General features: G+C 35.4%; 1 protein-coding gene across 6 annotated transcripts; it reads right to left on the reverse strand.

Annotated features, from left to right (window-relative positions):
• Positions 1-2,804: 2,804 nt before the first annotated feature.
• LOC112526634 (lysine-specific demethylase JMJ25) lies at positions 2,805-13,248 on the reverse strand. Of its 6 annotated transcripts, none has more exons than XM_025137002.1 (15): positions 13,071-13,248; positions 10,759-11,153; positions 10,574-10,623; positions 9,334-9,476; positions 9,161-9,260; positions 8,783-8,915; positions 8,631-8,685; positions 7,707-8,394; positions 7,207-7,536; positions 5,981-6,430; positions 5,817-5,889; positions 5,453-5,538; positions 4,824-4,943; positions 4,608-4,678; positions 2,904-3,003 (listed from the first exon to the last, which is right to left on the reverse strand). In XM_025137002.1, exons 2-15 carry the CDS (start codon positions 11,090-11,092, stop codon positions 2,904-2,906), a joined length of 2,733 nt encoding a protein of 910 aa, XP_024992770.1. In that variant the 5' UTR covers positions 11,093-11,153; positions 13,071-13,248. The 6 variants fall into 6 exon arrangements, with proteins under 6 accessions (XP_024992767.1, XP_024992770.1, XP_024992771.1 ...); XM_025137003.1 differs by lacking the exon at positions 13,071-13,248 and having other exon boundaries at positions 10,759-10,803; positions 10,880-10,965; XM_025136999.1 differs by having other exon boundaries at positions 2,805-3,003; positions 10,574-11,153.
• Positions 13,249-13,621: the final 373 nt, after the last annotated feature.

Genomic DNA, 13,621 nt, shown 5'->3' on the forward strand with positions numbered 1-13,621 from the left:
TTTGTACGATTTGTTAGATTTCACTGATTTGTAAAATACCTTTTCTCTCTCTCTCTCTCTCTCTCTCTCTCTATATATATATATATATATATATATATATAGACACACACAGACATGGATAGGTTCCATTGTGGATCATAGAACAAACAAGAGAGCACCATGTGTCCGGGACATTCACAAGATATTCATCATTAATGAGGACATGTGTCATTCTCTTATTTGTCCTCTAATTAACTAGGAAAGTTAACTTCACAACCGAACTCTCCGATCTATATATTACGTTTCATTGTTAACACAAGATTACAATTAAAACACCCACATGATTTTAATAATATGTAATTATTATACTTTAATATATAACCATATATTATATAGTACTTGAGATCATGTAAGACCAACATATTTTCGTGAAACCACAAATTAAAATTGAAGCTTCACAGGTTAACACTGTGAAGGTTCGATTTTGTACCTTTCCATAGTTTTCCAGTGAAGATTCAGTGTAATCTTTATGGTTTCACAGGTCTCATGAAAACAAACTGATCTCACAAGAATCCAACCCTATTAAATAGAGGGAGTAATGAATTTCTTATATTATTTATAAGAATAGAATTGAAAATCGGACAATTATTTAAAATAATATATATATATATATATATATATATTTCTTATATTATTTATAAGAATAGAATTGAAAATCGGACAATTATTTAAAATAATATATATATATATATATATATATATATAAAAGGAAGTAAATAAATAGAAGTAATTTTTTTTTTTCATTTTTGAGATTTATTCTCTACCTTTGAAGTAAAAAAATAATAGTATACATTTTACTCTTCTCAAACCAACATGAATATGATATTTACTTTGGGACTGTTTGTTTATCTCTTAATAATTTCATTAAAAGACAACCTCTTTTGTTTGACAAAAAAAAAGTCTGTCTTTTAATAATTCTAAAACCATCTTATCAAGCAATTATATTTCATTTTTGCACCATATCATAAGAGCATGTTAATCATTCTGATCATTTAATCACTCTACATCAAACCATTTAGTAACTATTAAACAACCCCTTAAGACTCGTTATTATTTTTAAATTAAATTAATAAAACCTATTAAATAAAAAAATTACAAAATATCGTGCTCCATCATCATTATGAGCATCGTTTCAAAGGAACATGATTACTTGATTTATATTCTACTTGTCACAACCATGGCCCAACCACGTTACGAAAACCTTGAACTCACTGGACCCAAACCTAGTTTGCTAGAAAAAACCATACCAAACCGAACCAAGCTGAGACGGTCCAAGTGCACTCCTCTTATGCACCTTTTGGATCGGATCCAAATCACATTGCAGTGCGGTTACTGTCTAATATGACGGGTTCTACTACACATTTTGCCGGTTTGTGTACCCCATATTACGAATGGGTTCGGTTCAAAACTTAAACCAAACAAATCCAGTAACTCACTCAGAGTAGGGTTTGAGAAGGGTTAAAGCATCTCCAACAGTTATGTTAAAATAAAGCTTTTGAAGATTTTTAAGCAATTTTTTATTCCAAGAAGTATGCTAAAATAAAGAAAAGAAGAGAGAAGGTGAAAATCTCCAAATTTGGATAAATCTCTAAAACTCGATATACGAGACTGAAATAACAGTTTAATCATTTCCCAACAATAAATGATTGAAAATAAAAGTTTAGGAGAGAGAAATAATATTTTATTAAATGTATTAAATATTTTACTGATATAATTAATGTTGGAATTGCTAAAATAAAGTAGCTCTTGAAGTTGGATATAATTTTTTTTAAAGATCTTGCTTATAATACTATTTTAAAAAAAAGTATAATTTAACTGTTTGAGATGTTTTTATATGTATACAAACCTTACTTTTTTTTTTCTTATTAACCTGGATATCCAACCCGCTATGCGAGTCGACTAATCCCAGAGCGACCACCTGCTTTAAAGATAACCCGGAGTCACCGCATTTGAACCTCCGTGGCCACAAATGGATTTTTATACCTCCTTGAATTTGAACCTGAGACCTCATGATACTTTTGACATTTGGAGTCAAGCTCAAACCAATCAGGCACCACCCTTGTGGTTACAAACCTTACTTTTATACCAAAATGTAGAACAATTGATTATGTGAAAGCCCTCAACTTGTAAAAAGGATTCGAGAAAATGATTTTGCAACCAAAAAAAGGTTTCAAACCTTGTCGATTCCGATCATATAAAGACCTCAAACCGACTCGAGCCCAAACCTTTTATGCACCTCTATCGTTTAGTTCTAGAGGGTTTTTGCTCTCGATGCCACTCCTTCCTTGCCACATAAAGTTTCTAAAAGCATTTCCAACACTTTCTCCAAAAAAAAAATAACCAAATAGTCTTTGATCTAGCGGTATCGTAGTCTTTGGCCTCCTACGAGGTCAGGGGTTCAAACATCACCAAAGGTGAGGAGGGTGTGTGAGTTGTTTTGGTTGCATTTGCCGTATATAAATATTTATTTATATACTTCAAGAAAAAGAAAACAAACGTAAAAATCTCCAAAAAATCACATTCAACTCCAACAATCTCCCAATTTTAAAGATTCCAACATTAATTATATCATTAAAATATTCAATAATATAAAAATAAAAAAACACATCCTTTTCTCTCTTCCTCCATTCTCAAAATTTGTAGAATTTTTCTGAGAAAAAAAAAAGTCGAAAAACTCCAAACAATCCTTTTTTTTCTCCGTTTTGAAGGAGCTGTTGGAGATGAAATAAAATAAAGTTACGGGTTAAATTAGATCGAACCGTGAAAGCTCCTGAAGGCTATAATTGTATATTTTTATGGCATAAGATATAGGACTAGTTGTAAAACATGCACCAGAAGCGAATTTATATAATAATTCAATTAGTTCAAGCACACGCAACCTGTCGTTGTTTCGTCATCTTCTCGAGATTCATTGAAACCAATTTCGTTAGATTTGGATCTTCAAAAGCGAGCTCGGCACCAACCCTGCAAAGAGAAACACGAGCGAGCATCTATGAATTACAAGGACACTAGAACCAAAAACGGGAAGAACTTTTTTTTCGAATGCAACTAATGATGTTTAATTATTCAGAGTACCACATCGGCAAAATTTCGACCAATTAACCTAAATTATATGTTGGAACCTCCAATCTCTCTCTCTTAAGGGCTTTTTTGGTTCATTTAGGTATATAACCTTAAATGAGATTTTTATTAAATTCATGACCTTTTAACGTATTAAAGAAAAAAATGACTTCATACTAATCAGAAGATCACAAATTGAAATTAAGATTTATTTTTAAGGTTGTAGGGTTGGATTTTGGTGATGATGGAAGTTACAGTGAGAAGGGTAAGAAGAGATCTTCACTCTTGGATCAATCTTAATTGAAGATCAATCCTAATACGGTGCACCGAGATGCACTGGATCAATTCTAGTGATAAGTGAAATTCATGGGGTGGAGGTGAGATTAAAAGTGATCAAGGGTCCATATCACTTTTTACACATCTAATCTTAACTCCTATTCTCATACGATCCTTCGTCTAAGGTTATATACCTAAATATACTGGTCTCCTCTTTTAGAGGGTAATCTAATGGGGTTTCATATATACCTACCGTTTGCAACTTATTGCTATTTTGTCCTTATAATTTATAACTTATTGCTGTTTTGGTTCCTGTGGTTTACAATTCTTTGCTTTTTTTGTCCCTTGTACTTGAAAGTAGGAATTAGGCTCAGGGACGAAAATCATATTTTTTTAACAAACCACAGGGACGAAAACCATAATTTACACAATTTATAATTCTACCCTTAATTATGATGCAGGAATATTCAAGAGTTGATGAGATGGAGACACATTCGTCACTAAAAATTGTAACAATTATCAAGGATAAAATAGTCATTTGGTTAACTAAAAAGACAAATTTCTAAAACTACGTTACTTTTGTGGACATTTATTTTGGGATGGACGGAGTATATAATAAGTGTCCCTTAAAACATGCCTAACTACCTCAGTAATAATTAGACCGTCACCTCAATGTTTAACTATAGTTTTCAACTTCCTCCAAGTGCTTGTCGAGTACAATATCCGAGTGGCATTGATAGTTCTAAAGCTCCGCTATGAAGAGGGAAAATCTAAAGCAGTTGGAAACCTAATGTTGGGATATAATGGTCCTTGATTTCTTCTATCATAGTATGTTTGCATTCTATATGGGATTAGATAAAAGATCAAAATTGGCTCCATCCAAATTTTCACCATTTACTTCGATTCAGCAATTCCTTTTTGTGGGTCCCATTTTCACGATGTGGAGCAAAATTAAGATGGGACCCACGAGAAGAAGAAAAATGGAGGGAAATAGATCAAACAAATGGTGAAGGAACTCAAAGTATTGTTGCATATTCGTTTTTAGCCAGAATCTTCCCTTTTCTAAAAAGGGGACACTAAGCCCATACAGGCACTAATTAAACTTAAAAGCTAAAGCCCTCATTTATATAAGATAATAAGGAATTGTGCTGTAAAGCATGAAAGACCACAAAAAAGTAGAACCTTTAAAAGGAAGCATAAACATAAATAAAAAGAGATTCCAACTGTCTTACTTTGGATCCAACACCAATTTTTGAACTTCTTTAATGGATGAACTTGCTGCATATAGAGAAATCTTGCCAACCTACAACCGATAAGAAGAAAGGGCAATAGTAAAGTAAGTCAGTAAAAACCAACGCTAAGCCACAAAAAAGAAGAGAAAAGCAACAAAAAAGGGCACTTAAAACAAAAGGGTGTAAGCTCTTATAGGCAGTGAAATAATGTTCGACCTCTAACATCTGAAGCTTTGCATCATGGTCATTTGGAAGTTCACGGATTTCTCCAGCTAATCTTACAGCCTCCGCTAGACTTTCAGGGAAAAGGAAATCGAGGCCTAATTGAACCGATGACTGCAAAAGTTACAGAAGGGAAAGTGGTACAGAAAAAAACCAGAAATGAGAACACAGTAGTTAAAACACAAAACCCGAAAATTTATACAAGTAGGGTCATGTTCAGGGGAAAACCGCAAAAAAATGAAAAACAATAGAAGACCATGGTAACTGTTCATCTCGACGGTATGCACATGTGCATACAAATAATTAGTAAGCAAATATATACATCAATGCCATAACTTGTAACAAATAGATAGAAAAGATGATACTCATATGACATGTCACGGGGAAACTAATGAAGCAAAGTAACAATGAATACTGGAAAATATACCCACGAGAACAAGATTAAGATTGAAAGAGAAGAATGCAAATAATGCAATTTGGCCATAGTCAATTACGTGTGTTGAATTAAGATCTTTAGTTAGAGGTTCTCCATAAAAAGATAATACACCCTCACCATAAAATATCCACTTTATAATTTTTAGTTGTCCTAGGAAAGGAGTTCTTTTAAAAAGCATTGAACTCACCTGAAGGTTCCTCACTTGGAAAGGACATCCAGCAGGGATGAATACAGCAACCCCTAATTGCTGCTCAAATGACCATGGCTCTATACCTGACCAAGAATTGACATAAATATCAACAATGTAAGGAATTTCGGGTTGAAACCATCACTTGCCCTATTATAGATCTATTTATTTCAGGACACAATAAAAAAAATACATGTATGTAATCATCAAATATAACAAGAAAGTAACCTTGATGAACATTTGTGGCAAACTACAAGCACGAGATATTTAGATGGTAGGATTTAGAACTTTAGAAACTTGTAACATAAGTATGGAGGATAGACAAAAATCCCTTAATATTGCAAGTCTTGATGGTAAAACTTACCAAATTCTTCCTTTAGTTTCCTTTTATGATGAATGTTGAGGTATATCACTCCTTCATGAAGAGGCCATGGTACCTAAGATCCATGGATCATGAATCATAGATCAATGATCCTCAATTGAAAAACGTCTCATTAACAGAATAAAATAAAGTAAGATCGGACTTACAGAATCATTTATGATGTTGTCAGCCATACCAATTTCCTCCCAATGAACTCTCATATACTCGATCAGCTTTGGAACATCCTCACGGCGGAAGATGTCCCAAATTGCTCCTGGATGACTCTTTCTAAGGGTCTCTTCACAATTTCTGTTTAAATCTTCACATTTAAGAGTTTTCTCATCATCAGTAGTGGTGGGAATGGTAGTTGTAGTAATACTGATCCCTTGGCTTTCTGTTCTATCATCTTCAATTGAATCTAAACTTATCTCCCCGTCATTTTTCGTACTGTGTTCAGCAATCGGTGATTTTGGTAACATTTGTTCGCTTAAATTGTCTGGTGCCTTTTCTGGTGACTTGGCTACCTCAGATTCTCCAAGACTTCCGTGTCTCTGCAGAGTCTTTGTCTTTAGCAAACCTGGTAGTTTTACTTCACATGTATGAACCAATAGGTATACCTATTCATGCCACATGAATTCATAACTTGAATTAATATTACCTGGACTAAAATTAATATCACCTACAACAGAAAGAATATATAATAAATCATTCTTTTCTATTTACTAATAGCGCAAGGGGGTTTATCACAAAAATCATTTGCTATTGTTCGAAACCACCACCACCCTATTAAAATTAACCATATATTCACTCTCAATTTTTAAGACAGACCATGTAAGATCCCACATTGGTTGGGGAGGGGAACAAAGGTCACGTTATAAGGACTGGATACCTCCTCTATCGGACGCATTTTATAACCGTGAGTCGAGGTGTGTGGACAAAGCGGATAATATCTGATACGGTTAGCCTGGGACTTTACAGATGGTATCAGAGCCAGGTTCCAGGCTGGTCTGCCAGCGAGGACGCTGGGCTCCCAAGGGGTGTGGATTGTAAGATCCCACATCGGTTGGGGGGGAACAAAGGTCGCCTTCAAAGGGACTGGATACCTCCTTTCTCAGACGCTTTTTAAAACCATGACTCTTACGTGAACCAATATGTCCAAGTGAACCCTTTTCGTCCAGGTGTGTGGACAAAGCGGACAATATCTGGTTTGGACGTACGGTTAGCCTGGGACGTCACAGATCATAAGCTCAGGGTGCTGAAAAATCTAGATGATTGCGAAAATGACAGATTCCCAACGCTTGAATATTTCTTGTCAATATTAATCCTTGAAGTTGGGAGCATGATCATTATAAAAGCATTAGGATAAACCTGAAATGAAGATAAATGAACTCACCACATCACGCATATTGAAACGGAGCATGTTTACTGAGTCACCTTGACCAAGTTCATCATGCATTCCATAAGAAATCAAGATCTTAGGCCCTACATCATTCTGCAGAGAGTAATGAGGCAATTTTGCAGCAAGATTTAGAAGGCCCCATTTGGAATGAATATACTCGAGCAAAGGCAGTTTACTAATAAACTCAGGTCTCTGGTACAATAAGAACTCTTCAGAAGCACTAGGAGAAGGCCAGTTCTTTAGCACTAACATTTCTGGCTGATGATCTTCCCGTAAGCGACCCTCAGAGTATCCTCTAATAAATTGTCCAAGTTCAATATCTATCTGGCATCAAATATAGGCAAAAGAGATGTAAATCAGTACAAAAGATAGCAGAAAATAGTAACTATGAATGCCAACAATGATGGGAAAGAAGTAGTTCTTCAGAAAGAACATTAAAAGTGGCAGGATAGTTCTACAAGGTCTACCAATTGGAGTCAAAAATTTAAACCTACCTCAGAGCGATCTAAGCAATCTATAGCCTTCACAGCTCTATTATCGTCCTTCATTCTTTCATCAGTTGTCTCTTGAATTCCTTTCCACATGACCATAGGATCCCAGCCCAACATTGATGATTCATCACAAACCTCTCTCACTATAACAGGTTCGCCTTTGATCCAATGCTTTCTAAATTCATTGATCCCTTCACTTTTTATATCTTGACTGGAAGGAGCATACACGAAATTGTCATTGTTATTCTCTCTTCCTTCAGACTGGCATAGTGTGCTGCTTACACCATCTATCTTTGGAGGGTTGAAGTCATACATTTTACACCCACTAACCATTTCATCAACATTTTTCACAAGTTTTGCAACCCAATTCATCTTAAAGATACGTTTTAACATCAAGGGTGAGTTACCACAACCACCATGTTCCTTTGGCGGGCATGGAACACTTCCATCAGTGTTGGCTTTCCAATCACAAAGCTTATTGGATAGTCTCATTTTTGGTTTCAATGGTTTCTCTTGCTTTGCAAGGGGATCTGTATCTTCATTTCTCCCATCAGTCAGATTTCTGCTCACTTCTGCTTCACCACCATCTTTTGAGGCTTTTCTTACATCTTGGCAGCATCTGAGGCATATATCATACGAGCACTTCTCACAGTGCCGGTGATAATCAATTATGGGTATTCTACAGAAGTCACTGTCACAATACACTTCTTAGTGAGATATCTTTCATATGCAAATGAAAGAAACTTCTGTGCTTATAAATCATTCATCACCAAAGAAGATATTGGCTAAAGGTCGTATTCAACATGTAGCATTTCCAGATTATTAATTTTTTTGCAAAAAGCAGTATAATGCAAATTAAAATATGACTCGATGTTATTTTGCAGGTATTTATATGCATATAGATATTTCTCAGCTAGGAAGTGATACCAGCACATTTGCTCATCTGCGTTTAACTTCGTCCTGGGAAGGTCTATTCTGTTTCCTGAAGAAAACATAAACAAAAACATGTTATCTTTATATCAAAAAGATTAAAGTTAGACGACTCCACAATTGCATTTTCAATCTTTAAAGCATAATACCTCGAAGCCTTCTTTCCAGTTCTAATTCAGAGCACTGTTCAAAGTGGATCTGCTTAACCACAGGAAGCACCGAAGACAAAAGACAAAAAAGATGCTCCAACTTCTCTTGGCCAGGTATATCCCGTATTTTTCCCTACAAGTTAAAAAAAATTCTGGTCATTCTTCAAATGAGCACCCAAAAATAATTACAAATATGGACAAACCCAGGACCTTTAAGAAAGGGAGAACAACATCTTTGCTACTTGATTTGAGTGAGAAACCCAATCAGAAAGGCTCAGCAAGCCAATGGTTCTCACCGCCCACCTTTGGCATAAAGACACTGAGCGCTTTATCCTATTACTTAAATCAACTTTCATCTAGTCAACAGAAATCTGTTACCTTTATCATATTATCGCCCCGTAAACACATCTTGCAATTACAGCTACCTCGACATACGGGGCAAATTCTATGAATTTCTTCAACTGGAATGTCAGGATACCTGCAAAAAGAGGGTTAAGTCAAGTAAACTGTAGTCCAAAGCAATGCACTATTCCCAACACAGTCAATGTTACCATGTGGCGATGCATTCATCACAATATCCTCTCCTATCACATTTGAGGCACCAGACAATTCTCTCTGTGTCATCCCGCCGGCACTGATGACAAATTTGCCCACCTGTATCCTCAGAGGATTCTGAGCTTCCATCAGAAGTTTCCTGAAAACGAGCCAAATAAAAATTGTATATAAGTACAACAAAAATTATTAGACATACTAAACTTTGAGTAAACCAATGTGGTGAAAGAAAGTACATCAAGTACATCAAACAAGTGAATGTATCTCCAATTTATTCCATTTAAGGCATGTGAGGAGTCTGCTGTCTGGTGATTCCACAATTCATTGGTATCACCAATACATGGTTATAAGGATTGAACAAAAAACATAAATTGGGAATAATTTGTACCATCTTGCTGCGTTTCTCTCCATATGGACCTATAGATTTGATTTGAAGGCAAGTTTTGGCCAATATACATAAACTAGCAACATACTTTTCTTCAATTCTCATGCTTAGCAACTTACATTTATTTATTTATGGAAACTAGCAATTTACTACCAATTTATTCCATTTAAGGCAATTTGTTACCAGTTAAGACATTAACCAGTCAGTTTTGATGCTTTGTTGCATAAGTTGATGTGGCATCAAATCTTATTATTGTTATATGCTCTCTCCAGCAAAATTCCATACCCGAAACTCACTCCGCTGACTTTTCACCACCCCCCTACCTTTATGTCCCGAAATCCTGCCTGCAAACTCTCTGTCCTATTCTCCAGCATCCCCACAGCAGCAGGGGGGGTGGATGGCTGCCAGCGGTCGCTCCCATAGTCTCTCTTTGTGTCTGTAATTGTTTGTTACTCTTGGCAAAAAGAAAACCTAATTAAAGTAAAAAATTATTTAAATTAAAAAAAATCGACATCAGCAGCCACATGGATGATGACATGGTAGAAAATGAAGAAACTCGTGTTACATCATCGATAAACAGGTTCCAGAGTTTTGGTTGCTCGAAATAGAACAAACTAGAAGTTAGTTGCTATATTCCGTTTAAGAAAAGGTAAATTGCTTACAATGGGAATCGAGGAAAAGTAAATTGCTACTTTATGCAAATTATTGGTTATAAACAAGACACTCGGATCATTTCATATAACGTTCTCCTATGAGCAAGTAATGAAGTACTAAGAGCTAATTATATATTTGCACTAATATTGTTGAAAATTTATCAGGATTCAGGAATAATGCAAAATTACAAATCTGCTTACCGTCATAGCACTAGCACCATGCATCTTATCAGATCTGCTCTTTGATGAATCTGCAACAGAAGATGGTGTCCTGTAAGCCCTTGGTGTCTCTTCAGACTCTGCCAAATCTCTTTGTGGATCATCATTTGATTTTGAAGAAATGTGAACAGATGAATTTTTGAAGGAAGGTGTTTCAGGAGAATAACTAATCTGCTTCTTTGGCAACTTTTCCTTGTGTTTATTCCCTGAGCCTGATATGGGGAAATCCACAAGTGGTGAATCCATATCATCACTCTTACTCTCTAAATAACTGTCGCTTTCACCTACCGATTTCCTCTTTGCTTTCTTAAGACTGGCTCTCATTGCTGAATTTGCAGCTCTTCTCTTTGCCTGAATGTAGTGCTTCTCGCATACTGTTTTGTCTGGCATGGACATGGCATGGCATCTCCACTGTTTACCATCTGATCTCTTACACCGCAAATCATCAGGAATTCCAGCATTATCCTCAGCAGTGCCAGAGTTTGACCGTGTATGATCCATTCTGATTATGAAATAAAATTCAAACGAAATATCTTGTACTAAACCATGAGCCTAGATCAACCTGTACAAAAACAACCCAGAAATATCATAAGCCATGAGATAGAGAAAAATAGATAGACTTCTTGGCTTTTGTTGTTACCACCCTCCAAGTAGGGTCCACTAACCCTACCAGACATTGATGACACATCAGCATAACATGTGACCACAAGGTCTCCTCCAAGTGGTAACTCAAGAAAAGACTGATGTGACACCTATCAACATAAAATTCACCTCAGAATTCTAATTATTTAAAAAACTGAGTAACATTCCAAGAATATAGTAATCACGGGCATTCACTAGATCCCTCAATTTTTAAAATATCCTTTTGATGCGTATCAGTTTCTCAATATAAAGACTTGGGATAATGGCACAAATGCTTCAGTTACTGAGCTTCCAAAGAGTGTATTCTAACTTCTCTATACAAGGAGTAATATTAAAGAGATCTTATGGCATCCATTACGCATGTTGCCATCTAATACTCAGCTAAAATAATCCTGTTATTAGTTATTACCACTACTAGAGAAAAGACTAATACACTTTTTCTTCTTAATTTTTCCAAGCTGAGTGTGTTTCTGTATCCTTAGCAAGCTACAAAAAGACTATTTTAGAGACGATTTTCATGTGGTTTTTATTATATAGTAAAAAAATTTAAAAACTAAGTTGTTCCAGTTGAAAACCATAAAGGATGTAAATTTCTGAGTATGTTCTCATTGCAGTATTCTATTTAATGTTTATGGTAGTAGAATACAAAATCACCCACAGCAGACAAACCAGACCAAACGAACCCAATATATCTCATGTAGAGGTAGGGGTAGGTCCTTTGAGGGGGGCTACTTTCATGAAGACTCTCCCGGCTTGTAATTCAAATTTTAAAAGAAAAGAAGAGAGCAACGACATATGAGTAAGTTGCAGAAGAGTTTGCAAGCAATAGAATGAAAACTAGGGAAATATAAAATGCCCCGCTATCTAACATAGGGTTCTCATAACCTAACTGCCACCACTCTACACACCCCCGTCTCACCCTCTATCTTCACCAAACTCCCCTTCTCCCCTATCCATATTATAATACCCACAACCTTAGAAATCAATAAAGAATTCATTAACCTCAACTTTAGAAACCTTCTGACTAAAGGAACAGAAGCTAACATCAGGGTAACAAAATCATGGAATATGTACCTGGATGCATAAGGCAAGAAACAAAAAAGAAGGATCGACAAATTTAAACAGTAAATGAAAAAGGCAGCATAAACTAATGACAACACACAACAAGAGACAGAAATGACCAACAACTCTTGTTGATGTTCTTTAGATAGGGGAAGAGGGATGATCCGCATCATGATTAGCTTTCAACTAGGTTAATCAGTCAAATACCATGGACCATCCATCCATTTGACTCCAGTCATTCCATATTAAAGTACTAAGAAACCCAGAGATCATAAAATAGAGAGTACTCGACCTTGGTAAACTTAAAACATATAAATACGAATCATATTAAGCAAATTATTGGGATACGATTGTCTTCCTCCAGCTTAATCAATCAAAATACCTAAAAGAAAACTTCAATAACAAAACTAAGAAATCCGGGTATAATCAAATCGAGAACATTGGACTTAGCACATACACGGATTGCATGAGAGAACTACAATTGATCAAATTAAGAGAAATAGCGGAATGAACTAAGCACTTCCCACCCTTAATCAATGAAAAACCCTAGATTACCAATTTACTGAATTCCACTTACTCCACAACACAAAACACAGAAATTCATACACCAATTATAATCAATAAATTTAATCTTACTACATTCAAGCCCTAAAATACCAAGAAAACTCAGGAAAACACGGAAAAAAAAATTGGGGAACTACAATTGATCATATTAAGCACATATTGGGATGACAAAGTCAGATAAAAGATATTTACGAATGGTGACAAAACTCACGAGAATCCGTAATCGAGGATTGCTGTTGATCAACGTTTAGTTGAAATTCGTCGATTTTATCTGCAACTTTCGCCGGTGTTTCAACCTTTGAGAATGCAAGGCAGGAAGAAGAGAGTTTTCCGCTGTTTTGGTGAAGAGAACACAGGGGAGGTCAAATTACTTTCATGCCCTTCTCACCACTAGCATGACATGCACGGGTGTCCGAGTTATAATTTAGAGGTAGCGGGTGTTTTGGGATTGGTTTGGTTTTATTTATCTCTTAACAGTTTCATTAAGAGACAGTCTCTGAATTGTCAATAAACGAATATTGTTTGGTAAAAAGATATATTTCTTAATGGTTCTAAAATACTTTAAATAATTTTGTATTATGAGTCTCCCTTAATTATTTGATGTTCTAATTTTGTTGTAAACAATTACCAAATAATTATGTTTTATTTTACATTATGTCATGAGAGCCTCTTAATCATTTTACACATAATCATTCAACAATTGTCAAACAACTCCTTATTTTGAGATGGTATCGGTAATAAATGGTTTTAAGCGTTTGGATG

This window comes from Cynara cardunculus, assembly GCF_001531365.2.
Source record: "Cynara cardunculus var. scolymus isolate 2C chromosome LG 14, CcrdV1, whole genome shotgun sequence".
NCBI classification, from domain to species: Eukaryota; Viridiplantae; Streptophyta; class Magnoliopsida; order Asterales; family Asteraceae; genus Cynara; species Cynara cardunculus.